General features: G+C 54.3%; 1 protein-coding gene across 2 annotated transcripts; it reads left to right on the forward strand.

Annotated features, from left to right (window-relative positions):
* Positions 1–5,587: 5,587 nt before the first annotated feature.
* On the forward strand, positions 5,588–12,499 carry ECEL1 (endothelin converting enzyme like 1). Of its 2 annotated transcripts, none has more exons than XM_008138396.3 (17): positions 5,588–6,373; positions 6,999–7,067; positions 7,175–7,285; positions 7,366–7,458; positions 7,627–7,751; positions 8,352–8,574; positions 9,079–9,177; positions 9,412–9,486; positions 9,699–9,802; positions 10,095–10,153; positions 10,227–10,278; positions 10,841–10,908; positions 11,054–11,178; positions 11,501–11,566; positions 11,933–12,028; positions 12,210–12,286; positions 12,400–12,499. In XM_008138396.3, the coding sequence occupies exons 1-17, from the start codon at positions 5,588–5,590 to the stop codon at positions 12,497–12,499; spliced, it is 2,328 nt and encodes a 775-aa protein (XP_008136618.1). The 2 variants fall into 2 exon arrangements, with proteins under 2 accessions (XP_008136618.1, XP_054579293.1); XM_054723318.1 differs by having other exon boundaries at positions 9,699–9,796.
* Positions 12,500–27,252: the final 14,753 nt, after the last annotated feature.

The following is a 27,252-nucleotide window of genomic DNA, read 5'->3' on the forward strand; positions in this document are numbered from 1 at the left end:
CTGGGTCCCGGGATGTACTTCTGGGCCCGGATCCAGATATAGGCCTGAGACCCTGATGGAGTTATGGGCCCTGGATGGAGGTCTGGGCACCCGATACAGAATTGGATTCTGGGTTTGAGGTTAGGGTCCCCGGATCGAGTTCTTGGCCCTCGCATGAAGGTCTAAGCCCTGGATGGAGGTCTGAACCCCAGATGGAGGTCTGGGTCCTGGGATGGAAGTCTGAACCCTGGATGGAAGACTGTGTCCTGCAGGGAGTGGGGGTGGGGGATGCTGGGTCGTGGGATGGAGGTCTGGGCCCCAGATGAAGGTCTGGGACTGGGATGGAAGTCTGGGCAACTGATACAGGACTGGATTCTGGGTTTGAGGTCTGGGTCTTGGGATGTACTTCTGGGCCCGGCCTGAAGGTCTGGGACCCGGATGTAGGTCTGAGCCCCAGATGGAGTTCTGGGCCCTGGATGGATGGCTGTGTCTTGGAGGGAGGGCTGGGTAGTGGGATGGATATCTGGGCCCCAGGAGTTCTGGGTCGTACGCTGGACCTCTGGGTCATGGAGTGGAGGTCTGGACCATGGATGGAGGTCTAGTCCCCCAATACAGGACTGGATTCTGGCTTCGAGATCTGGACCCCTGAATGGACTTCTGGGTCTTGGCATGAAGCTCTAGGACCCCCATAGAGGTCTGAGCCCCAGATGGGGCTCTGGGCCCCTGATACAGGACTGGATTCTGGGTTAGAGGTCTGGGCCCCTGGATGTACTTCTGGACCCTGGCATGGAGGTCTGGGACCTGGGTGTAGGTCTCAGCCCCAGATTGTGGTCAGGGTCATGGGATTGAGATCTGGGCTCGGGCTGGAGGTGTGTGCCCTGGAGGGAGGCCTTGTTCGTGGATTGGACCTCTGGGTCATGGAATGGAGATCTTAACCATGGGTGGAGGTCTAGGCCCCCAACACAGGACTGGATTCAGGGTCTGAAGTCCGGGCTCCGGGTTGGACTTCTGGGACTTGGCAGGAAGGTCTGTGACCCGGATGTAGGTCTAAGCCCCAGATGGAGATTTGGGCCCTGGATGGAGGTCTGGCAACTGGGATGGAAGTCTCGGCCCCAGTTGGAGGGCTTGGCCCTTGAGGGAGGTCTGGGTCCTGGGATAGAGGTCTGGGCCCCAGATGAAGGTCTGGAACTGGATTGGAGGTCTGGGCCCCCAATACAGGATTGGATTATGATATGAGGTCTGGGTCCTGGGATGTACTTCTAGGCCTGGCCTGAAGGTCTGGGACCCTGATGTAGTCCTGAGTCCCTGATGAAGTTATGGGCCCAGAATGGAGGTCTGGGCACCCGATATAGGACTGGATTCTGGGTACGAGGTTAGCGTCCCCAGATCAAGTTCTGAGCCCTGGCATGAATGTCTAAGCCCCGGATATAGGCCAGGGAGCCCAAGGCTGCTCTCCAGGTTCAAGAATCTGAAGTAAGTGTAGCACCAGCCCTCCTTAGCCCCTTGCCTGTCCAGGAGCAGAGCCCACTGACAGGTACCCATTCACTTACTTTGGTCATAGCAACAGAGCACATAGCAATAGGGTGGAATGAAGACACAGGCTGGGCAGTGGGGTATGTGGACCTTTGGAATCCCCAGGTCTGCTGTGGGCACCCAGATTTCCAATAACAGCCTGAGTCAGCACCATGGTGGCCGCCTCGTGGCTCCAACCTTCCCCACCCCCTCCCTGCCATCCCAGCCACCTGGGAGAGTCATTTCATTTCTCAAATTAAAAATCCATTTTGTGCTGTGAATAATAGATGGGATGAGCCCTGGGAGGCTGAGCAGAGGACAGGAAGCTGGTTGGGGGTGTTTTCCAGGGCACAGAAGATACCGCAGAACTGTCGGTGGTGGAGAGCGAGGGCTGGGGGGCATCTCCCAGAGCAGAGGCAGGGCTCGGGGTTCAGCTCCTGAGGGGCTCAAGCAGCAGGCAGATGGGGGCCCAGTCTGTCCCCCAACATGTGCATGCCAGAGGGGCACAAAAATGTGTCTGATCATCACAGGGCCTGGCTTCAGGTTGGCAGCCCCCCTTTGGAGTGAGGCATGTAGCATCTCACTTAGGGGAAGCTCAACAGATGGGAGTCATCAGTGTGAGGACTGCTATTCCCAGTGAGCTGGTGCTCCTCTGCACCGCTGCCCCGGAACCCAGGTCCTAGCAGGGGTGTGCTGGGATCTGGGCCATGATCAGGGAAGGGGCAGAGGTCAGAGGCTCGGGGAACTGACCAAATCCCTAACCTCTGTCCGTGTATCCCTCAGGCCTCCCCCCAAGGCAGCTCTGGCCCATGCTCCCTCACTTCTGTTCCCCACTTCCCGCAAGCTGGAGCATCCATTGACCTCATTCAGGGTTTGGCTGGAAGCTGTAGTATCCAGTCATTCTCTCGCTCCTCAGGGGGTCACCTTGACAATGGGGTGGGGAGGAGGAGGAGGCATTGGAAGAGTTCTAGAAGCCTCAAATAGAGAGTGAGGGAGACCCACTCATCTTTGCTTGGCTTCACTTCCTGAAAGGGGTGGAGGAGCAAAGGAGGCAAGGCCTGGTCGCTTTTATTGGTGGGCATTTAGGGTCACTAGGACTGAGTGGTCACGGGCTGGGGAGGGGTGCTGGCTGCTGAGCTCAGGGCTGGGTGTGGGGGATGAGGTGCTATATAGAGCAGGTAAGTTGGAGCCTGCAGGGAGGGTGGCCTGGCCAGGACTGGGTAGGTGTACGAACAGAACGAAGGCAGCTGAGTCTGGGACAGGGTTGGCCAGGAGGTTCAGACAGCTGAGCTGGGAGGAGAGAGGGGCACAGGAGGGGCTGAGGGCCTGGGCCCCCACCCCCAGGGACTGGGCACACAGGGTCCCTGGGAAGCATGTTTGCCTTTTGGGTCTTTCTGCCTTTCTGTCGGAAGAGAGTCAGCTCCCTGAGACAATATCCATTTTTATATTTCTTGGAAATTTCACGGCATTCATTTCAGGGAAAATAAAAACTGTCATTGCTGGAGAAATGATACCAATCAGGGCCTGAAAAGGCTGGAAAATTATCCTCCTGGAGACAAAACACTGAGGGAAAATGCAGATTAAAAGCACAAAGAGCCACTTTGCTACCGCCCTGCCCTCCCCTCCCCCTTTATGGACTCACCATATTTTACATAATTCCACTTCTCTTCCGGAGAATTAACCGCACCCAAGAAGAACATAAGGGGCGGAGGAGGACCCTAGAATGGCCAGAATGAAGGCAGAGAGTATTCAGAGAGTTGCTTTGAGATGGACAGGTGGACAGACATGGGACAGGCAGAATGGGGACAGAGGAGGCCACTGGGGGCCAGGACCCAGTGGCTGTGCATATGAGAAGCCCCAGGGAGGGAACAGGCAATGGGTCTTTTGGGTCCTTGCTTTATCATGATTCTTATCAGATGGGGCTCCAAGGCAGTCTTAAGCTCTCCAATATTGTTTAGGCCAGTCCTGCAGGCCTGGGGGTGCTGGTGCTTTGTAGGGTCCTCTGCTAAGGACTCCGGAAGCAGAGGGGGTAGCTAAGGCAGGGCAGAGAAAGCAGAGATTCCAGAAAGGATAGCATTCATCCAAGAAGCTCCAGGCCCTGTCGGTACTGTGCCGAGCCAGGCAGAGGTGGGCTCTGCCTCAGAGCTGAGAGTGTGGTAAAGAGGTCCCACATTAAAAAGCAAGTTGCAGGGGAAGAAGGTAGTGGGTGGATAAATTCAGTCTCCCTCTACACCTACCCATTCCTCCCGCCAGTCCACATACCAGGGTCCTGAGGCATGTTTTCTTCCTCTCTGGTCAGGGTCTTCCTAAGCAGTGGGTGCAAGGCCAGTCAAGGTTTGGGGAGGGATGCAGTCTCATCCCTGAGGCCCCCTTCCTGCAGCAGCCTCCATGGAGGCTCTCCTTCCACCAGGGGCTGGGTGAGGGAGGGTTGCACCGGCAACCAAAATCCCAGATGTCCTAGGTGAAGGGGAGAGAGCTGGGATGGGCCAGGCGGTCCCCTTACTGAAGTCCGCTCTGCGCCTGGCGCTGTAAAGGCACATGCTGCAGCTTTTCGAGGAGTCTTCCTCGGGCGGGCTGTGCTCCAGGCCTGTGGACGCTGATGGGACGGCCCACGCGCCATCTGCAACCTGAGCCCTTTATCGACGGGCTGGTGGACACGGGATCGGAGGGAACCCCATCCCGGGATTAGCAGGCGCCCTCACTCTTCCCCGGACGCGGTTGGAACTGGAATCCCCGAGCCTGGAGTCCCGGCAAGACCCTCGGGAGCGTGTTCCCACAGCCGTCGTCCCCGCCCCCGAACTGCCAGAGCTGCCAGGTAGCCTGGATGGAGGCAGGAAGGAGGGGGAAGAGGAGGGCGGGAGGAGGAGGGTGGAGCCGCCGGCGCGCCCCCTCCCTCGGGGCCGGCGGGTGGCGCGGAGCCGCGCGGCGGCAGAGGAGGCGGCGGGCGCACGGAGAGAACGACCGCCCGCCCCGCTCCGGCTCTGGTCGGGCTGCGGCTCGGGCTCGGGCACGGGCTCGGGCTCAACCCGTTCTGATCCCGCTCGGCCCGGGTGCGCACCTGATGGGTAAGTGGCACTCGGTCTTCTGCTGCCGCGGCCACCAACGCAGCCACCTCCGCCGCCGCGGCGAGCCTCTAGGCTTTGTCTGCGTCCTCGCAGCTCTCCCTCCGGCTGCGGCTGCGACTCCCGGGCTCTGCTCTCTGGCTCCGCGGACTGTGCGGCGCGGTGCGGTAGGCTGGGCGTCCAGACCTCGGGGCGCGCGGAGCCGGCTCCCTCCACGCTAGGGGTGAAACTTCGCCCAAGTTTGGGTTCCAAGGAGAACCTGTTGAAGCCGGGAGTAGCCCAGGCGGGACGGGGAGCTGGAGACGGTACTGGGTCCAGGTTCGTAGGACCGTCGGGGGTTCCTCCTCTTTCCGGGCCAGACGGCAGACGACGCTTGAGAAAGGGGCATTCTAGCTATCGAACAGAAGGAGACGGGGCTGGGGGTCGCTCTGCTGACATCCGAGAGGGCAGTTTGTTTTTTTTTCAGCCGCTTTCTCGAACGTCTAATTGCGGGGAGCCGAAGGCGGCTTCAGTGTCCGCATAGACGCTCTCCCGACCGCACCTCCTTTCTCCAGCTTCCGCTTTCCCCCTCCCCCACCGGCCTTGACCGGAGCAGGTCTTGCACAAGAAAGGCTAAGGTCAGAGAAACAGTCTTTCGTTGAAGGCCTACTACGTGCCAGGCCCCGTGCCTGGTGCTCCCAGCTTTCCACCTGGGGCCTCCTAATTCTGCGACGGGCATCGTTGTTCAGGAAAAGAGGAGACAGGTCAAAGGATGCATAGGTGGGAAGTGGTGGCCACTCCGAGCCTTCCCCTTCCCTCGTTCTCCTTCCGGCGCAGGGAGGCCAGGCGCCAGGTCTGCTCGCTGTTGGGGAGTCCCAGCCTCTGGACCCAGGCCTGCACCCCTTCCGTCGGGCCCCAATGCCTCTCTAAGCCTGCATCTACCCTTCTTGTAGCTGCGGCCCAGGGAGCCATGCGGAGGCCAGACAGAAGGCCGGTGGCCCGGTGCATCCTGTAGCGGAGATCGCCAAGGGCTGCAGGGTGGCGCCGGCCGCGCCATGGAGGCCCCATATTCAATGACTGCGCACTACGACGAGTTCCAGGAGGTCAAGTATGTGAGCCGGTGCGGCACGGGGGGCGCGCGCGGGACCTCGCTGCCCCCTGGCTTCCCGTTGGGCGCTGGGCGCAGCGCCTCCGGGACCCGGGCCGGGCTGCCACGCTGGAACCGGCGCGAGGTTTGCCTGCTGTCGGGGCTGGTGTTCGCCGCCGGCCTTTGCGCCATCCTAGCCGCCATGCTGGCGCTCAAGTACCTGGGCCCGGGCGCGGCGGGCAGCGGAGCCTGCTCGGAGGGCTGCCCCGAACGCAAGGCCTTCGCGCGTGCCGCCCGCTTCCTGGCCGCCAACCTGGACACCAGCATCGACCCGTGTCAGGACTTCTATTCCTTCGCGTGTGGTGGCTGGCTACGGCGCCACGCCATCCCCGACGACAAGCTCACCTACGGCACCATCGCGGCCATCGGCGAGCAGAACGAGGAGCGCCTGCAGCGCCTGCTGGCGCGGCCCGGGGGTGGGCCCGGCGGCGCGGCCCAGCGCAAGGTGCGCGCCTTCTTCCGCTCGTGCCTCGACATGCGCGAGATAGAGAGGCTCGGCCCGAGGCCCATGCTTGAGGTCATCGAGGACTGCGGAGGCTGGGACCTGGGTGGCGCCGCCGAGCGCCCGGGGTCCTCGGGACACTGGGACCTCAACCGGCTGCTGTACAAGGCGCAGGGCGTGTACAGCGCCGCCGCGCTGTTTTCACTCACCGTTAACCTGGACGACAGGAACTCCTCACGCTATGTCATCCGCGTGAGTGTCCCCCGCTCCTCAGGTACCCGCCAGCGGCCCGGAACCCGGGGTGCTGGCCCGCTTCCCATAGACCCATTCCGGAGGGGAGGAGAGAAAAGAGGAAGGGAGCGTGCGCTGGCAGAGCACGGGAGGAGGGCGCAAGTAATTTCCCTGGAGTAATTGCGGTGTTTAGCGAAGCCGCGGGAGCTGCAATTTCCCAGCCCTCTTGCCGGCTCCGTGAGCACGGAAGGAGGTGTGTGCCCTTGAGCCCGGCGGGGCTGGGGCTGGCCAGATGCTGGGCCCTAAATGTCAATACCTCTTTGCCAGTGCTCCTCACAGGTGGAGAAAGGGAAGGCGTAAAGGAAGTGGGGGTGGGGGTAGGGGTGGGGATAGGAGTGGGGGTGGAGGTGGAGGTGGGGAGGCGGGGACCTCCCCTCTATCATCCCCAGGCTACCCCAGGCTAGACCGGTAGAGGCAGGGGCTTCTACGCCCTTTTCTCTGGATAGAGGGAGGGGCTAATGTCTTTGTGCCCCTGAGGTTGTGACAATGGATGTCTTGCTATTTGGGCATTTGAGTGGGAATTCAGTTCCTCTGCTTGAACCTGGCTTGTTGACCTCTGACCTCTGACCCCCACCTCTCTCTCCAGATTGACCAGGATGGGCTCACTCTACCGGAGAGGACCCTGTACTTAGCTCAGGATGAGGACAGTGAGAAGGTGTGGGGGCAATGGGGTGGGGTTGCAGGGAAGGCCTGAGGCTCGGAGAGGAATGGACCAGGGCCTAGCAATGATCCTCACCCTTGACATGCCCCATCCTGGTGCAGATCCTGGCAGCTTACCGAGTGTTCATGGAGCGCCTGCTCAGCCTCCTGGGTGCCAATGCTGTGGAGCAGAAGGCCCAGGAGATCCTGCAACTGGAGCAGCGGCTGGCCAACGTGAGCAGGGGCACTGCTGTGGGCTGGGGGGAGGGGACCATGGGGCAGGGCTGGGTCAACCTGATCTCCATCCACCCCAGATCACAGTGTCAGAGTATGATGACCTCCGTCGAGACGTCAGCTCCATGTACAACAAGGTGACACTGGGACAGCTGCAGAAGATCACTCCCCATGTGAGTGTGGTCTGGCCCTGGTGGGTGTGGGGTGGGGTGCTGATCCTGAAACTGTTGGGTCATCCCCTCCCCAGGACTCCAGTGTCCTCCTGTGTCTCCCTGACCCCTTCCCTATGCTCTGTGGTCCCTGTCACACCCACACCCACCGCTCCCACCCATGGCCCACAGCTGCAGTGGAAGTGGCTGCTGGACCAGATCTTCCAGGAGGACTTCTCAGAGGACGAGGAGGTGGTGCTGCTGGCCACGGACTACATGCAGCAGGTGTCCCAGCTCATCCGCTCCACACCCCGAAGGTACAACTGCCAATTACCCATCCCAGGCCCTTCCCCGATACCCCAGACCCATCTTCCTGGTGAGCTATGAGTTCCCACCTCTGTGCAGGAGCCACATGGGGAGGCATGTGAGGAGCACTGGAGAAGGAGTCCTGATCCCTAGGTTCAGATGTGGTTCTCTCACGTCCTCTGTGGAGCCCTGAGTAGGGCTGTGAGTTTCCTGAGTTGCAGTTTCCTCATCCGGGGAGAGTGAGGCTTGAGTGGGTCTGGACATCAGAAAGGACACCCTGGGGAGAGCCTCCCTGCTCTCTGCCCACCTTGGGGAGGAACAGAGGCCTCTCAAGGCCAGCTCTGGGGCACACAGTCACCAGAAGTGCCAACTGTCCCACCCATAGCAAGTCAGAAAATGATGCTGGCCTATGACCCGTGGCCAGAATGTGTCCTGCTGTGTGTGTGGACCCAGTCCTTTTCCCTGACTAGGCCACTCTAGGTTCTGCCTCCGTGTGCCTGGAATGACCCTCACTCCTGGGGGGTGCTAGGTCTGGGCGGTAGGTTGGTGCATTCGGGTGGCCCAAGCATGTGAGCCTGTCTGGACACCTAGCTCCTTCACCCGGCCCTCAGGATCCTGCACAACTACCTGGTGTGGCGCGTGGTGGTGGTCCTGAGTGAGCATCTGTCACCACCATTTCGAGAGGCTCTGCATGAGTTGGCACGTGAGATGGAGGGGAGTGACAAGCCCCAGGAGCTGGCCCGTGTCTGCCTGGGCCAGGCCAACCGCCACTTTGGCATGGCTCTTGGCGCCCTCTTTGTACATGAACACTTCTCAGCTGCCAGCAAAGCCAAGGTCAGGCTGCCCTGGGCTTGGGGGTGGGGTTACGAGTGTTGAACTGGGCATGGAGTCCTTGTATGGCTTTGGTCTGAGGATGGGGAGCCCCACACATCCCCCTGCAGCTAGGGGCAACGGGCTCAGTTTAGGGCTCTGCCCTTTCTGAGGCTACAGGCTGGTTTCACCAGGTCTCCTCCCCCAGGAAGCCCACCTGGCCTGTCAGCCAGAGGAGGCCCTCCCTACTAAGCTCCTGCCCATCCTTCTCTGCCATGTCAGTAGGCATGGTCTTAGGAATACATGTGATCATTGCTGGGGCAGTTTGCCCCCTTCCAGGCTGGGAGCTTCTTGTCTGAGGTGCAGGGCCTGGATCCCCACCTCCAAGGTCACCCCTGGGTGCTCAGTACCAGCCCTGAACTTAGAAAGTGGTGCTGAATGATTAGGTGGCCCCTCGTACCAGGTGCTGGGGGCCCAGCTCTAAGCCCTCCTGGGTTGATCCTTGAGCCCTGAGCCCTGACCCTGCAGGTGCAGCAGCTGGTGGAAGACATCAAGTACATCTTGGGCCAGCGCCTGGAGGAGCTGGACTGGATGGATGCTGAGACCAAGGCGGCTGCTCGGGCCAAGGTGAAGTGGGATCCTGTTCCCATTTGTGTGTTCTACATTTATTGAGCACCTCTGAGCACCTAGGGCTGGGATAACAAAGGAGACAAAGGTGCCTTTTATGGAGTTGTCCTGACTCGGTCTGCTCTTCTCCATCCTTGAACTCCACCTCTAAGCTGGAGCTAGAGCTTTCTCTTTGGTGGGTGGGAGGCTATCACCTGAGGCCCTGGCCCACTCTCACTGCCCTCTCGACTATAGCTCCAGTACATGATGGTGATGGTCGGCTACCCAGACTTCCTGCTCAAGCCCGAGGCCGTGGACAAGGAGTATGAGGTGGGCTTGCCCCCTGGCCTGTTCCTGTCCAGCCTGACCAGCTGGGTTTCTCCAGGCCCCTGTCCAAGACCTCCAGGGAGCCCACCACCACTGCAGTGAAGGAGCCACAGCCAGCCCTCAGCTGATGGACCTTGGGAGGGCATGGGGCCTGCCTGGCGCTCATGTGGCCCTGCCCCTGGCCTGCCGCTGAGTGCTGCCTGTCCCCTGTGCAGTTTGAAGTCCACGAGAAGACCTACTTCAAGAACATCTTAAACAGCATCCGCTTTAGCATCCAGCTCTCAGTCAAGAAGATCCGGCAGGAGGTGGATAAGTCCACGTGGGTGCCTGGCCCAGAGCTGGGGGGCAGGGAAATGCCATGGAGAGAGGGCACCTTACTAAAGCCAGGAGGCTGGTGGGGCAAACTGCCTCACACCATGCTGGTGCGAGGGGCACAAGGCCTGCACAAGTCGTGGGTGGGGCTACCAGCTTTGGAGATCATTGGGGAGCAGCTTGAGGGAGGCCAGGACATGGCCGTAGGCTGGGCTACCAGAACAGCCTTCAAGAAGTTGGCTAGGAGGGTTGTGGAGGAGTGCGGACCCCCCGCAGCTGACCTCAGCCTTCCTCCACAGGTGGCTGCTTCCTCCACAAGCACTCAATGCCTACTATCTACCCAACAAGAACCAGATGGGTAAGGGGCATGTCCTGAGAGGGGCAGGGCTTGGAGGTGGGCAGGTCTCCTGCTTACCACACCCTCCCTGTAGTGTTCCCTGCTGGTATCCTGCAGCCCACCCTGTATGACCCCGATTTCCCACAGTGAGTACGGAACCTGGCCTTGTCTGCGCGGTGGGTGGGGGCTGCTCAGACTGCTCCAAACCTGGGTGGGTCCGGGAGCCATGACATCTGCAGACCCTGGGTCCTCCTAGTCCTACTTCATCCTTGGTTATTTAGGACATAAGTAGTTTTTGTGTGTGTGTGTTTTTTTTTTTTTTCACTTTCTTTGTAATGCTCCTAGTCCCCCCTTACCTAGTTTGAGATTTCATCAGGTGTTTCAAAAGTGGAGCGACCCTAGTGATGAGGAAAAAGGCATATTCCATGTTGGGTGCCTCCGTTTCCCTCCTGCCTCCCTCCAATCCTGCCTCCTCCCCACACCCCGCCCCCCGCCAACTCTGTGAGATGTTATTTCCTAAAAGGCAGGTGCGCAGGTATAAATGGCCCCTTTTACATATCCCACAAGGAAGCTGAGGCAGGAGTGCCTGGCACCATGCAGACACCACTGGGGTCACCTCTTAGCCTGACCAGGGCCTCCCGGGGCCCGGGCAGCAGGGAGGCACTTTTAGAACACAGGTGGGGCCTGATGCTGCTGCTGTGGGCCCAGGTCTCTGAACTACGGGGGCATTGGCACCATCATCGGGCACGAGCTGACCCATGGCTACGACGACTGGGGTGAGGCCTGTGGGTTGAGGGGATGGTGGCAGTAGGGGGTAGGGTGGTGGCGGGCTGATTAAAACGCCACGGGGCCCCTCTGTCCTCAAAGCCTGGGCTCTGGGAGTGAGCGTCAATCTCAGCCCATCCTGCCCGTTCCCCACAGGGGGGCAATATGACCGCGCGGGCAACCTGCTGCACTGGTGGACAGAGGCCTCCTACCGCCGCTTCCTGCGCAAGGCTGAGTGCATCGTCCACCTCTACGACAACTTCACTGTCTACAACCAGCGGGTGAGACCCCCTGACCTCCCTCAGCCCCTGGGGCCCAGCTCGGCACATAACAGGAGCGTGCACACACACGTGTACACACATGTGCCCGAACAAACCCTGTGCAGGTCCCTGCACACACACCCAAGGGTGCGTGCACACTCTCACAGACACATAAATGAGCTCACACAGACTCACCAGGGCCACGGGGCACAAAGGGATTGGAGTCCCTCCTAAATCCTCTTGGAAAGGGGAGGACAGGGCAGGGGTAGGGGTGGGCGGGGGCCCGGGTGCAAGGCCTGAGGAAGGTCAGTGGGCCCCATGCAGCCTTTTCCTTTCTGCGCAGGTGAATGGAAAGCACACACTTGGCGAGAACATCGCAGATATGGGGGGCCTCAAGCTGGCCTACTATGTGAGCTGCTGGGGCTTGGCCCTCCATCCCTTCAGGGGAGGGGTGGGGGCTGATGGGGACTCAACCAGAGATGTAGCACTGTTTCTCCCTGTTTTGCTGTCCTCTGGCCTAGGGGGTGCCAGACACGGGGTCCTCAACAAATGGAGGGACTCCCAGGCCCTGCATTCCAAGAGGAGGGAGGGCTGCCTGGAGGGGTGGTACCTACCTGGGGTTAGCCTTCCTGGGAGCGAGCACAGCTTGGAGAGTGTGGAAGGAGGGAGCTGGGGCCTCAATGTGCAGAGCTGGGGCTGGCTGGGTGGAGGGTAAGTCAGGTTGCCCCACTGTGGGCACTGCAGCTCCAGGCACTTGAACCTCCTGAACCCCCAGGCTTATCAGAAGTGGGTGCGGGAGCATGGCCCAGAGCACCCACTGCACCGGCTCAAGTACACACACAACCAGCTCTTCTTCATTGCCTTTGCCCAGGTGGGCCATGTTGGGGTTGGTAGGTGGTTGGTGGTGGGGACAATAGCTCTGTGGGTTCTGATGGGCGTTTAAGGCCTCGTGTGCTGAGGGTTGTGGGAAGGGTGTTGCAGGGCTTGGGCAGTGGACTTCTGGCCTCATCTTCCACTCTCCTCCCCTGCGCCCCGCCCCTCCCCGGGCCCAGAATTGGTGCATCAAACGGCGGTCACAGTCCATCTACCTGCAGGTGCTGACCGACAAGCACGCACCTGAGCACTACAGGTATGCTGCTGGGCCTCACCCTCTCCTTGTATCTGGGATGGAAGCAGGTACCCGTGGGAAGGGACAGCTGGGCTAAGCTGGGACCCACACTTTATGGGTCTCTTCCACCCCAGGGTGCTGGGCAGTGTATCCCAGTTTGAGGAGTTTGGCCGGGCCTTCCATTGCCCCAAAGATTCGCCCATGAACCCTGCTCACAAGTGCTCTGTGTGGTGAGCCGGCCGCTCCCCACCTACCCGCACGCCCCCACTGTCCTGCACGAATTGCCTCCTGCTGGCCACTGGACCTGGCACTGGCCCCAATCTGGGTGCCACCTGCCTTCCCAGCCCCTCCAGGACCTCAGCCCCTGCTGTCCATCACTTCAGGGAGGACTCAGAGCAGGGATGAGGTTGGGCTCTAGGAAGGCATGGGGAGAGATGCAGGGGTCCCCAGACTTGACTCTAGTCAGCCAGAGCCCGTGGCCAGGCCGGACTCTCCAGGCCCCACCTCTGCTGTGTTCTTGCTGCTATGTCTGGTCAATAAAGCTGCTGTACTGTCAATTCTGCCTCTGGGAAGGTGGGGCTGGAGGAAGGGTCTCCTCTGGGAGGAGGTTCAGGCTCCTAGCACCGTCGGGACCCTAGGGGCCTTCTTGTCCCCTCCCAGTGACCTTGGTTGAGCTGCCTCTGTCCTGCCGCCCCAGGCTCTTCTGTCTTTTTCACCAACAACCCATTTCCCCGTCCCCCAAGTCCTGCCTAGGCTCCTGCCCAGTTCTGGGGGTGCCCCAGACCAGCCTCGTGGGTACCGGACACCCAGCCCAGTGGTGCCCCACGCCCCACGCCCCACGCCCCACCCAACCCTCTGGCCTAGGATCCTGGCTGGAATAGGAATCCCCAGGCCTAACCCTCTTGCTTGGGCTCCCCAAGTTCCCCAAATCCACTCAAAACCATTTTTCCAGTCTCCCTGCTGGCTTAGAGGCAGCCTCAGGGTCGGGGGCCTGTGGGGTGAACTTCCAGGGTCACTGCTGTGTGGTGAGAAGTGCGGCAAAGCCTGGATACCTTCCCCTTTACATCGGCGCCCTGCTGGGGGCCCATTGGGGAATGGGCATGTGAGGGAAGGTGGGCCCAGGGGCCCTGGGAGAGGACATAAGGTTTCCAGCCTGGGGGCTGGTCCAGAGCTGGTGCCCAGGATGCCACATGAGCCTCAGCTGCCAGCTGCTGCCTGGGAGTCTGATGCCCAGAGTGCACCCTGGCTGGGGAGTGCCCACCCTGCTGGTGAGATTGTGTCCGACAGGCATGAGGCTACCTGAGACCCCTCTGCCTGATGGGTCCCCGCTGGGCTCACTCAGTGTCGATGTTGCTGTTACCTAGAGCTTGGGACTCCTCACGCTCCTTTGGGGAGAACAGAGGGAGGTCAGCGGGTCAGAGGGAGTGCACGCCAAGGATATCTGGAGGACAGAATCCACTGGTTTCCAGACAGAGCCGAAGAGCATCCTCACGGCCACTCAGGGAGGCGGACAGCGGCAGGGACAGCCCCTTTAACAGAGGGGGAAACTGAGGGGGGTCACGTGCCCTCTCTGAGGCCACACTGCTTGAGTCAGCTGATGGGCATGTCTTGGCTGCCCAGTCCTCGAGCTCTGGGTGTCCGTGCCATATTCAGCATCAGCTCTCAGTGTGACTTAGAAACCTTGTACACAGCACAAACACCGGCCGCTGTGTTGTCTGCCAGGCCCCGTCTGCAGTCACACTAGGGATTAGATTACTCTTCTGGGGTGGAGGAGGTGAGCAAACGGCACGGCGGCCCACTGGGCCTCAGTTTCCCTTTTAAGTGAGGAGCAGGAACAAGCGGTGATGCGATGAGTCTAGATGTGGCCTGGGGTGGCTGTTGAAGGGCTGGCTGCATCCATCCCCAGAGGGCAGGCTCCCTACGCAGCAGGCGTCCTCAGAGTGCAGCTCACCAATGTCAGAGAGCAATCTTCAGTGAAGCATTTAACAGCTGGGAAATAAAGGAGGTCAGGATGGTTTACCACTGCATTTAAGCTTCCAGGCAGCACCTGTGTCCTGTGTGCGAAGGGCCTCGAGGTTCCCAACCTCTGCATCAGACCTTGCTTCAGCCATCCACAGCCATGAGACCAGGGTCACTGCTGAGGTGCCTTGACAAATGATTCGATGTCTCTGTACCCCAGGAGATCATCAGCAGACCTGGGGGTGCTGGTGAGGGGTGCACTTACCTGTGGTAGAGCCTCCCATCCCCTCACCCCTACCCAACTCTGAGTCCTCGGGGCCAAGCATGCTGGGGTCACCCTCAGCCCTGTGAGTACCAGCTCTGTGTACTAGCCAGGCCTCTGGATTTGAGAAGGACTTGACGCCAAATGAAGAGGCAAACTTGTGCCTCAGTTTCCCTGCCTTGAGTCTCAGAGGAGACAGGGGTGTCGGTAACCTGGGATTTCTGGCCACCCACTGGTTTCCAAACTGCTTTTCCAGACAGCCCAAGAGCATCCTCACTGCCACTCAGGGAGGCGGACAGCGGCAGGGACGGCCCCTTTAACAGATGGGGAAACTGAGGGTGGTCACGTGCCCTTTCTGAGGCCACACTGCTTGTGTCAGCTGATGGGCGTGTCGGGAAGGGGCTGAGGGGTATGGTGCCACTGAGCAGCCCTGGACTCCAGGCCTTTCCAACCCATTCTGTGGCGCTCGGATTCAAGTTTCTGCCAGCCATGTGGTTGCTTCTATGCTGACCAGATGTCCAGCACCCTGGGGGTCCCAAGTGCCCCAGCTTGTGAGGTGCCCCCGATGCACTATTTTTAAATGGCTTTGGCCTCTATTCCAAATGTGCTGGGTCCTCTCTATGCAAATGCCTCCAGGTCTGGTTTATCGGAGGCTGGCTTGGCTTTCTCCTCATGCCCCATTGGGTGGGTTGGCCCTTTCCCACCCCACGCCCCCCTTGCTGGGCCGCACCCCAGCTGACTCCCCTTTCCCAGGGACTACTGCAAAGACTGGGTGAAGTCACAGGCTTTGCTAGAGGTTTGGGGTGCTGGATGGGGCAAAGCCCTTTTGCTACCTCTTCTCCTTTCTGGGCTCCTCACCCCTTCCCAAAACAGGCTCGGGAAGCCCCCTTTATTAAGAAGAGCAATTGCTAGCTCTGGCTAGTGTGGTTCAGTTGGTTGAGTGCCATCCCATGGACCGGTTCCGATTCCCATTCAGGGCACATGCCTGGGTTTCGGGCTCCATCCCTAGTGGGGAGCGTGCAGGAGGCAGCCCATCAATGATTCTCTCTCATCAATGTTTTTGTCTCTCTTTCTTCCTCTGAAATCAATAAAAACATATATATATATATATATTTTTTATTTTAAAGAGCAATTTCCCCTTCCCCCTGCTGACTCCAGCCTGGCCCAGAGCCTGAGCTCTGTCTGTGTCCCCGAGGCTGTCCGGCGGGGAACCCTGCAGCAGGACAGGGCAGCGGGCAGGGCGTCAGAGTGCAGCGTCCCTCCCCGTGTCCCACGCCTCGGTAGGAGCCGAGCTGGCTGGGAGGGGTTGATCATTACAGATGTAATTTTGCCACCTCGCACCCCTGACAAAGCAGAAGGGACTACAACCCGTTTTTGTTTAAATGGCATCTCCCCTTCCTGCACCCTGTTCATCACCGCCCCAGCCGGCAGGGGCAGAAGGGGGCTTCCGGAGAAAGCAAGACCCATTAGGCTTTGGGCTCAGGCAGCCCTCCTGGGTCTCAGTTGCTGCAGCTGACCACACTAAGCAGTCCTAGGGAGCATTTTATCGAGAAAAATGCAGGCCACTGAGCCTGAGCCACTATTTAAAACTCCTTCCTGCTCGTATTGAGAACAATATGAAACTCAGCTTGTCCTCCCAAAGGAAGCCCTTGCTCTCTAACCTCCCTTTTCAGCTCGGAGGCCACACATTTGACGGCACATCCCTGAGTGGGACCTAGGCATGTACTTCACCGGTGTCTAAGGAGCAGTGCTCTGCAGCTGCTCCGGGGTCACCTGGGTGGGGACTCCGGGTCCCTAGGCACCCCTCCCTTTGGGGAACACTAGTTGCGCCTTGGCCTGGTCTTTCCTGCAGTCTTCAGAATAAACCGGACGCTACCCCTGGTGTCCCCTGATCCCTCTTCTGTGGCCTGAGGAGGACCCCCTCCAGGCCCAGCCTTTGTCCCAACTGCGGTTGGTTCACGTGACATGGGTTGTAGCTCATTTTGGGGCCTCCTCATCTGCCTGAGTTGGGGATTCCCAGCCCTCTTGTTTACAGCCCATCTTTTAAATATATATATATTTTTAGTGATTTCATAGAAGAAGAAGAAGAAAAAAAAGAGAGAGAGAGAGAAACATCAATGATGAGAGAGAATCATTGATTGGCTGCGTCCTGCATGCCTCCACTGGGGATTGAGCCTTCAACCCGGGCATGTGCCCTTGACCCGAATAGAACCCGGGACCCTTCACTGCAGGCTGATGCTCTATCCTCTGAGCCAAACCGGCTAGCATCTTTGAGGCTCTACCCCACATGTTTCCCTGGCCATGGTCCCCCCACTGCTATCTGGGTGTGCCCTGCTGTAGCAGAAATACGTTGGCCCCATGGATTCCCCCCACCCCATGCTGCTTCCTCCCAGCCCTCCTTGCCACCCCATGCTGACTAGAAGGTGCCTAGAGGGCTGCACAGCACACTGTCATCGGTGGCCCAGGTCCCTGGGAGCGGCTCCTATGCGGGCTGGTGTCCAGCATGAGCTCATCGGTCAGAGGGGATGAGGCAGTACCTGGCTCCAGCCTCAGCTGCCACCCCGGACCCAGGAGCCTCTGGCAGTGGCTCAGGTTGATTCACTTGGCCAACACGCAGCTCAGATTCCCCAGCTGCTGTCACGTGGAGCTATTAGCCGCATCTCTCCTTGCCTATACTTTGCATAAATAATAATAAAACTCTCCCACCTTCCTGCAGGACCAAACCGTTGCAGGGGCGCTGGCAGGGATCTGTGTGGAGGGGTCTGAATGCAGCTATTTTCCCTCTCACCGAGGAGCCCAGGCCGGGCGGGGAGGGAGGGGCGCTGTGCTGGCTGATGACCAGTAACTTGCAAATCCAGTGAACAAAGAAAGGGGCAGACAGGGCATCAAGGCCTGGAAGCCTCCCGCTGAGGGTGGACGGTGGCCGCACACTTTAGGGCAGGGAACGGCTGTTTCCTCCCTAAGGGGCACCTCGGGAGACACAAGACTGGTTCCTGGGCCCCCATGCCAAGTGCATCGCGTGGCAGACTGGGCATCCCCAGTGGCAAGGTCATATCAAGGGGAAACTCCAGATGCCTTTGACAAGGCTACTTCCTGGTTTGTGCCCTGGTAGCAAACGCTGAAGCTCTGCTCCGTAGAGTACCCAGACCCTGGCTATGCCTGAGATCCAAGGAAATGCAATGGAAGATGCCGCGCGGCATCACGCAGGGAGCCAGGGACTCCGGGAGGCATCCTCCAGGGGCAATGCCGACGAGGGGACACCTGTTTCTGGAACCAGGGGGATGACGGCGTCGGATGGTAATGTCAGCCCCAGGTCGGGACAAGGCACAGCTAGCAGGCCCCTGTTCCTGAAGTCTGTGAGGCGGTGGGCCTGTTTTTACCTATCAGGACCCTTCGGGTGTCAGCCACCAGAGAGGGCTCACAGGGGCTGCATAAGCAGGGGCTCCCGGTCTAGCTGGACCAATGGCGCCCTCTAGAGCCCAGTTTAAACTCTGCAGGATTTGCTGGGCTTGAGAGTCTGGTGAGGCCCAAGCACCTCTGGGTTCCCCTCTGGATGTCAGGGGTTTTGGTGAAAGGGACAGAAAGTGCCCGTTCCCCCCGCCCCACCCGAGTGCCTAGTCCCGGGATCTCCATGCTTCACCTCATTCGCAGCTTCTCCTCAGCCCTTGGGGTGGAGGGGCGCTGGGATGGAAGGGAATCAGCACTTCTCATATGTGTTTAAAATCTAGCTCCATTGGCACCTTCGCCTGTCAGCCTGGCACCCACCCAACATGGTTCTTGGGTGTCCTGGGGGAAGGTATGTAGGTGCTGCAACCCCTCCCAATTTGCTCACTCTCCATAGATTGCGATGTGTTCGACTTCAGTGTGTCTCTATGTGGATTTATGGATTATATGATCTAATTTTAAACAAACTAATCGTCCCAAAAAATCAAGTGGCTTACAAAATAGTCCTGTACAGAAACTACCGATAATACCAGTAATTCACACACAGGCGAACAACCACAGAAGCAGCAGCCGAGACCCTCCCTCCCTCCGGATACATGCTTGCCATCACCCCTGGAACAGACCTGAGGAGAAGTTAGCCTCCAATATCTATAATAATAGAAGCGTAATATGCAAATCGACCAAACAGCCGAACAGCAGAACAACGTCTGGACAACCACGCTATGGCACGCACTGATGCCAGGCCAACCAAGGCGGGTGCTATGCGATTGGTTGGGGGGCCCCGCCATCACCCCACAATCGCCCTGCAGACGGAGGCCCAGGCCACCAGCCGGTGGGGCAATGGGGGGAGGTGGGGGAGGGCTCTTCAGTTGTGCCAAAGAGGGAGGCCCAGGCCACCACGCTGACGGCGCTGCGGCGAGTGGGCGGGGCTCCCAGACTGCGAGAGGGTGCAGGCCTGGCTGAGAGCCCCCCTCCTCCCTCCCGGTGCTCGAATTTCATGCACCAGGCCTTTAGTATATATATTAAATTAAACTGCTTCCTACCCCGTCCCTGTCATCACTGGGAAAGCTTTCCCCGCATGCCTTGTACCTTGAGATATTAGTCAATGACAACACAGAACCCTCATGGTGAGCAAGGAATTTAAAAATTAAGCTTCCAGAACACGGAGATGGACTCCCGCAACCTTTCCCAATGATGTTTAAAGTGACATGCTGTCCAGCCAGTACTTCTTGATATTTCCCTAAGCAATGATAAATATTTGGAAAGCTCTTTTAAAGTTTCTTACATAATAGCAGAAGACAAAAAGCAGCTACCGCCAGGCATTCATTCTTTCTACTGCAGTAAAAATGGCAGAAACAATGAACAGAAAATGATCTGTCGACAAACCGAAACGCATTTCTTTGTCAGCAAATACTGTTGGAAGATGTAGAGAAAACACTGCCGTAGATTAGGAGGAAATGTAAGAGCAAATTACCCAGTGTGGGAGGTTTGCTATACAGTTGGCTGAAAGTACAGATGTTTCTAACACATCTCAGCTTAACGTATTTGCTGAATTCTGTTCCAATAATGAAATCCACAAACCACTTTTTTTTTCATGAACCACTAAAGGAGAGATATAGCAGAGAAGATATATTCTCAACAGTAAATGTCTTGTTTAATAAAAACAATGTCATATGGGGAAAACAGTGTTAGTGCACCCTTCAATGGAGCAGTTTCCCAGAAAGGATTTTTTATTTTTTTATTTTAAAGGATTTTGATGGCTCAGGCGCAGTCAGAGCCTTGCAGGAAAGGGCTGGAGGCCCCAACAGCACATAAAATGCTGTAGAGCCAGCTGTGGCCTTAACTTTATAAACAAAAATTGCCCTAGAAGTGTTGGAGCCTTATATGATACTTGGTAATGTGGGGGAGGGAACCTTCTCCTTCTAGACTCTTCTGATGGGGTGGGGGGGTACTTCAAACAGTTTGTTATATAATTGTTGTTAATTCTCACCTGAGGATATTTTTTCCATTGATTTTTAGAGAGAGTGGAAGGGAGGAGGGAGAAAGGGGGGGGGAGAGAAAGAGAGAGAGAAAAACATAGATGTGAGAGACCCATCAACTGGTTAACAGATTAACAAGAGAAAATGACCAAATTTAACTACATACGTGCAGATGAGAACCCCACATACACAAGAGTCAGAGACCCCACAGACATGGGAGGTTCCGGGACAGAAAGGAAAAAGGGAGTGTGTATGACATTCTGAGCTAGGGGTGAGGTAAGGCACCCGGGGCTTCGGGGGAGGAAGGTCGATAAGAAGGGCGGATGTTCAGTAATTAGAGATTTGCCTTGCCCTGTAGGTAGGTCATAAAACATTATTTCTGATAACTCTTATTATGGGCAAGGCCCCTAATTAAAATTATTTAAGGGAGAGGGAAAGATTCTCATGAACTGCCTGGGGAGGCCTGTTCTGAACCCCTTGTCCTGCCTTTAAGACTTCCTGAGAACTCGCGGTCCAGAAGTTGGGTTGAGAGGTTGTTCCATATCTCATTAAGCCAGTCTGTCTTGAGAACAGGTCGGTTCAGTTCAACAGTTTTGCCCCCAAAGTTAGGCCTATGGTACAAGCAACCAGGTACATAATAAGAGGCATCTCTGTGGAAACAAAAGAAAAATGGTTAGTGACTGGCGCAGACTATAACCCCGATTTCTGAGTTCTGAAAGCAGGCAGGCAAGGGGATTTCTAGACATTTGGCTGGAATCATCTTTAGGTGGAGTGAAGGCAGGCAGTGAGCGTCTGACAGATTCTCCTCGTTTGCATTTTGAACGTCTCTGATGGTCTTTCTGCCACAGGCACCAAGATTGTCCATATCTGAGCTGCTGTGATTTCTCTGAAGGTTATATCAAGTTGTCCCATTTCAGCTGGCACGGCTTTCGAGAGGGTGGTTTGGGTTCTCAACGATTCCCAGTCAAAGGCTGGAAGAAACATTGGCAATGTGAGTTTGGAGAGTCATAGCCAGACGCTGGAGGAAACCAGGATCCAATTTAGTTACACGTAGAAACCAAACCTCAAAAGACAATGACCAGCACTAGAATCTAATATCCACAAAAGGGCTTTACTGAAACCGTTTTCTCTCTAAAGTCACCCCCGTTTTTACCAAAGATAGCCAAAGTAAGATGAATTTGTTTGAAATTGTATAGTTTTAATAAATTGGTGTATTATGTGTATATATACAACAAGAATAGCAATTGATCATATAGGTGCTTTTAAATCTGCTTTGCTGGGACTTTTCCATAAGGAACCTCCTGACTGAACTTTGAAGGCCTCTGATGCTCAGACTTCACCTGCGACACCTGCAGATTTGGGTGAGTTCCTCTTTTCTTGATGTCCCTCAAATTGCTTGAGATTCCTGTACCTGCCAAGAAGTGACTCCTTTACTCACCTGGTAGGGCTGCTAAGAACCCTGTAAGCTAGGTACCAGGCCAACATTTCCAAGGATTTTATTGGCTTCCCCAAGTCAAATTTAATTCCTTAAAGCTGTCTGGTCAGATCTAAGTCTATGTGTGACTCTCTCAAATATGGCATTCCAGTCAAAGCTTCGTAACATAATTAGTTTCCAATTGTGCATCATTACAAGAACAAAATTCTTTATTTAAATATCTATATTTTGCCCTGGCTGGTTTGGCTCAGTGGATAGAGCGTCGACCTGCAGACTAAAGGGTCCCAGGTTCTATTCCAGTCAAGGGCACATGCCCAGGTTGTGGGTTTGATCCCCAGTGGGGAACGTGCAGGAGGCAGCTAATCAGTAATTCTCTCTCATCATTGATATTTCTATCTCTCCCTCTTCCTTCCTCTCTGAAATTAATTAAAAAATACATTAAAAAATATATATATTTTTTTTATTGATTTCAGAGAGTAAGGGAAAAGAAGAGGGAGAGAGAGATAAAAACATCAATGATGAGAGAGAATCATTGATCGGCTGCCTCCTACACGCTCTCCACTGGGGATCGAGCCTGCAACCCAGGCATGTGCCCTGACTGGGAATCGAACCATTACCTCCTGGTTCATAGGTGAATGCTCAACCATTGAGCCACGCCAGCTGGGCAAAATTCGTGGTTGTTGTTTTTTTTTTTTTAATTTTTATTGATTGATTGATTTTAGAGGGAGAGGAAGGAATGGAGGGAAGCAGAGAGAGAGAGAGAGAGAGAGAGATTTGCTGTTCCACTTACTTCAGCATTCATTGGTTGATTCTTGTATGTGCATGACCAGGGATTGAACCTGAAACCTTGGCATACCCGGATGATTCTCTAACCAACTGAGCTACCCCGCCAGGGCAACAAAATTCTTATTGAATTCATGCAGATAGCAATATTTCCATGAAAATAAAAATATAGTTTCTGAATTCTGGAGGGATTGAGTAGAAAGAAAAAGAGAAGTGTTTCAATTCTGTTTATAAAGGTGTAATTTACTAACTTTCTGTTAAGTCTTAGTTAAAGAGAAAAGGTTCCCTTGTATCTGGAAAAAAAATTAAAGAACCAGCAATGTTTCAAACAAAAAGTCATAACAATATAATCATCCCTGTCAGCTCATTCAGTCCCATGTAATTAATACTTCTTGAATCAAGTTTTCCCATTGGTTCTCTTGGCCTTGCCCGATAACTGAGGGTGACAGGGTTTGTGACAATCCCAATAACTTTCTTTGCAAGGCTGTCCATCAAGGCTCATATGATTTCCTCAGTGAAGTGGGTGCCTCGGTCACTAGAGACTGTGGGAGGCACAGCCCAGTGGGAAACACATTTTCTGACAGTTTGTCATTGTGAGGGCATCAGCCTTGCGGCAGGGGAAGGCTTCAACCCACCTGGAAAACATACACGCAACAATGAGAACATGTTGATGATCCATACTAAGTGGCATTGAATGCATTCCAGTTTAAATGCACTATGGTGGATGAAGAAACCCAAAAACCTAAAAATGGGGTTTGCTAGGGAGTGGGGAAGATGCAAGTGGCTCTCCCTCTTTGTTTAATTTACAGTAATTGTTTACCCAGCTTAGTTTCTCCCAAGGGATAATAAAAGCAGTGAGCCAAGGACACACCCGGTGCATCTGACCTTTGATTCAAAGAAAGCCCTTGCAGCAGCAGCCTCTGAGGCCTCAGCAGGGCACCCCCACACAGGAGGAACCCTCTGGGATTTCATTCTACTCTGGTTGGATGCCTCCTACCCCTCCACCCAGGATAGGATGAAAGTCAAGATCAACCTCAAGTGAGGGCCACAGCGGGTGGTTGGAGGCCTCACATAGAACTCACCCATCATTGGTTCCCCAGAAATACACACAGAGTTACTGCTTTGGTTGACACTGATGCTACATGAACTCTAATACATGGTCATCCTAAACCAGTTGTCTGGTCTCCTCAGTGCTATAAACAGCTATGGAAGCCAGAGTATTACGATTAAAAGGACCCCGGTTCTGCCAATTGGGTGCTATCCCCTTCGGGAATACGATGTCTTTATCGCCCCCGTCCTGGAGAACATTCTGGGTATTGACATTTTGCAAGGCCAGACCCTACAAACCTCTGTTGGAAAATCCACCTCTGAATACACGTAACCACAAAGAGTGGCAAGTAAGCACAGAATACCAGTTACCACGAGGAAACGAGGGAACAGGAGAAACTATTCGAGAGCTCCGTGGTGTGGATATTGAGTGTCCTGAACACAACGTCTGTAACAGTCCAGTGTGGCCGGCAGAAAGGCCAGACGGCCTTGGAGAATGACAGCGACTACAGAGAACTGAATAAGGCAGTGCCTCCTATTTACACGGCTGTACCGAACACGGCCCCTCTATCCCAGGGTCTATCCGAGGGGCCGTGTTCGGTACAGCTGCGTAAAAAGGAGGCACTGCCTTATTTAGAACGGTCCATGCTGTACTGGACCCGGCCAATGCTTCTTTAGCATACACCTGGCTATCGAGCCCCGAGATCATTTTGCCTTTTCCTACGAAGGGCAACAGTAGACCTTCCAGATGCTCCCTCAAGGTTATTTACATAGCCCCACCGCACGTGGCCCCATCGCTGCTCCCTTCCCGACCTCTGTGAAATTATATGGATGACATGATGCTGACCTGTGAAGATTTACCTCTGCTACAGAAAACATTATAAGCTTTGCCGGACCACCTACCACAGAGAGGATGGGCAGTGAATCCACAGACAGTTCAAGGTCCAGGCACCGTAGTAAAGTTTTGGGGAGTCATGTGGTTGGGTAAGAAGCACGTTGTTCCGGACACTGTCATAGATAAAAGTACATTCTCATCCCATGTAAAAATGTAAGAGGTCCAGGATTTTGTGGGAATTATTGGCAAACTATTTTTTTTAACGTTTTTATTGATTTCAGAGAGAGGAAGGGGAGGGAGAGAGATAGAAACATCAATGATGAGAGAGAATCATTGACCAGCTGCCTCCTGCACACTCCCTACTTATGGACACAGACAGTAGGGTGGTGAAGGCCTGGGGTGGGGCAGGAACCGGGTGGAGGGCATTGGGGGAATAAAGGGGTGCATTTTTAATACTTTCAACAATGAAGATTTTTTTAAAATTTCTTTATTGATTAAGGTATCACATAATTGTCCTCATCCCCCCATTCCCATCCCAAACCCCTCCCCACGTATGCCCCCACCCCCCTGTTGTCCGTGACCACTGGTTAGGCTTATATGCATGCATACAAGTCCTTTGGTTGATCTCTAACAATAAGGATTTTTAAAAAAATTTTTATACAAGCCCTTTTGGTTTAATAAGTTCATGAAAGAAGCTGCTTTAATGTAGCATAAAATCTTCTCTAGTACTCTAAGTATGATTGTTAAGAAGTAATAAATAGATGTCAATAAATAAAAAGTGTTTAGGTGAAACACTTTAGCAATAAATATATATATATATATTTTTTTTTTTAATATATTTTATTGATTTTTTACAGAGAGGAAGAGAGAGGGATAGAGAGTTAGAAACATCGATGAGAGAGAAACATCGACCAGCTGCCTCCTGCACACCCCCTACTGGGGATGTGCCCGCAACCAAGGTACATGCCCTTGACCGGAATCGAACCCAGGACCTTTGAGTCCGCAGGCCAACGCTCTATCCACTGAGCCAAACCGGTTTCGGCTAAATATATACTTTTAATAGTTTCCCAAAATCTTTTGGTAATTTGAAACCTTAGAGTTTTGCTAAGTTGTATATGATAAAAATTATTCAATATCTAAGTCATTTTATTTTTTAAAAATATATTTTTATTGCTTTCAGAGAGGAAGGGAGAGGGAAAGAGAAATAGAAACATCAATGATGAGAGAGAATCATTGATTGGCTACCTCCTGCACACCCCCAGTGCTGGGGGATCGAGCCCGAAACCTGGGCATGTGGCATTGACTGGAATCAAACCCGGGACCCTTCAGTCTGCAGGCTGACACTCTGTCCACTGAGCCAAACCAACTAGGGCTTCTAGATCATTTTCAAATAAGATAAAATACTAAAGCATTAATTACTAAGTAAGCATAAGTTTACCTACTTCTGGTTTTTTATTATAGAGAAACTGAAAGATAAAATCAGATTTGTTTATAAATATGGCTTGTGTTTTGTTGAGGAAGCATATATCTCCAAAAATTATGAGATATATTTATTTGTCAGTAAAATAAGTTTGTTGAGGTTATGAAATGTATTAATAACCTTGCCAATCTAAAGAAAGCTAATTGCTTGCTTTTTAGTTTTTATTAGGAATTAAAATTTTTAAGGAATAAAATTTCAATATATAGGTTGTCCCCAAAAATGTATACACACGCTTTTAATAATTATAAAGGTAGTGTTTCTTAAAATACATTTCATTTTCAAAATTGAGCTATCAGCTGTTATAGTGTGTATACATTTGGGGGGATACCCTAAATATAATTAAAAGTACTAGGAATATCCCAGTTGGTATTGCTCAGTGGTTGAGCATCAATCTATGAAGAGGAGGTCACGGTTCAATTCCCAGTTGTGGGCTCAATCCCCAGTAGTGGGAGTGCAGGAGCCAGCCGATCAATGATTCTCTCCCATCATTGATGTTTCTATCTCTCTTTCCCTCTCCTTTCCTCTCTCTGAAATAAATAAAAACATGTTTTTTCCTTCAGTCTTAGAAATTGAGAATATTAAAGACAGGTGTGCTTTGAACTTCTTCTAGGGCAGTGGTTCTCAACCTTCCTAATGCCGCAACCCTTTAATACAGTTCCTCATGTTGTGGTGACCCCCCAACCATAAAATTATTTTCGTTGCTACTTCATAACTGTAATTTTGCTACTGTTATGAATCGTAATGTAAATATCTGTGTTTTCCGATGGTCTTACAGGTTGAGAACCGCTGCTGTAGAGCCTAAGACCATCGGAAAACACAGATATTTACATATATATATATATATATATATTATTTGACTGTCCGACAAATAATGGACAATCACTGTGCCCAAAGAACTAGGCCCACGAATACTTCTCCTTGTCTACATGTAGAAAAGGCGCCTCACCTCTCTGCCTCCCCTGCACTCTGCAGGTAGACACCCAAGAGGCTGACGTGGCAAGAAGTCTGATGGGTTTTGCCAGCTCTTGTTTGTGGTCCCTGGACCTTCCTGCTGCAGCTTCAGGGTGAGCAGTGCCCGCCGGTGAGGTGTCCTGCTCACAGTAAGAAGGTGTGACACAGATACTCTCCAGACAAGAACGAGTCATCTTGATGGCAAAGTATGGAAAGGGGCTCTTGTGAGTTTTCCTCCTTCTCTTTCTAACTTCCCTCTTAACTCAAGACCAAGGTCCTGACATGTCTTGAGTGACAAGAGCTGTCTGTCTTGGGCCCCCAATAAGAACCTTAAAAAACACACTTTCCATGTGTCTGCCCCCTCAAGGTAAAGACAACCAAACAGATGTTGGGAATGTTCCCATGGACACCTGACTTTGCGGGCAACCTTGTGTTTGACAATACACCCCCTCATACCTGCACATGGAAATAACTTGGAAGCAGAAACTGTATTATAAAATTTAGATATAATTTATATACCATAAAATTCACCCTTTCTAAAGTGCACAGTTCCATGTTCTTTAGAATGTTTGAAGTTGTGTGGCCATCAACACTAATTCTAGAGTAATCTACTTCTAAAACCTGTAGAGTTTTAAAATGTAGGGCTACCTTGGGTTTTGAGTCCATTTATGAAACGAACATGTGGCACCTTCCCACTGGTGGGTAAGATCAACTGACTGACAAAGGGAAGACAAATAAAATAGTAGCTGGATTCTAACACAACCCTTTGCACAACCTGTGGATGGAGTTCCCAGGGAGTGAGACGCTCAGTG

The sequence above is a fragment of the Eptesicus fuscus genome, chromosome 11 (genome assembly GCF_027574615.1).
Source record: "Eptesicus fuscus isolate TK198812 chromosome 11, DD_ASM_mEF_20220401, whole genome shotgun sequence".
NCBI classification, from domain to species: domain Eukaryota; kingdom Metazoa; phylum Chordata; class Mammalia; order Chiroptera; family Vespertilionidae; genus Eptesicus; species Eptesicus fuscus.

Bases quoted from the DNA above. Each gene is read 5' to 3' on its own strand.
- ECEL1 (XM_008138396.3), top strand. From the start codon at position 5,588: ATGGAGGCCCCATATTCAATGACTGCGCACTACGACGAGTTCCAGGAG. The intron at 11,179-11,500 runs GTGAGACCCCCT...CTTTCTGCGCAG, and splicing joins TCACTGTCTACAACCAGCGG to GTGAATGGAAAGCACACACT. The intron at 12,287-12,399 runs GTATGCTGCTGG...CTTCCACCCCAG, and splicing joins CACGCACCTGAGCACTACAG to GGTGCTGGGCAGTGTATCCC.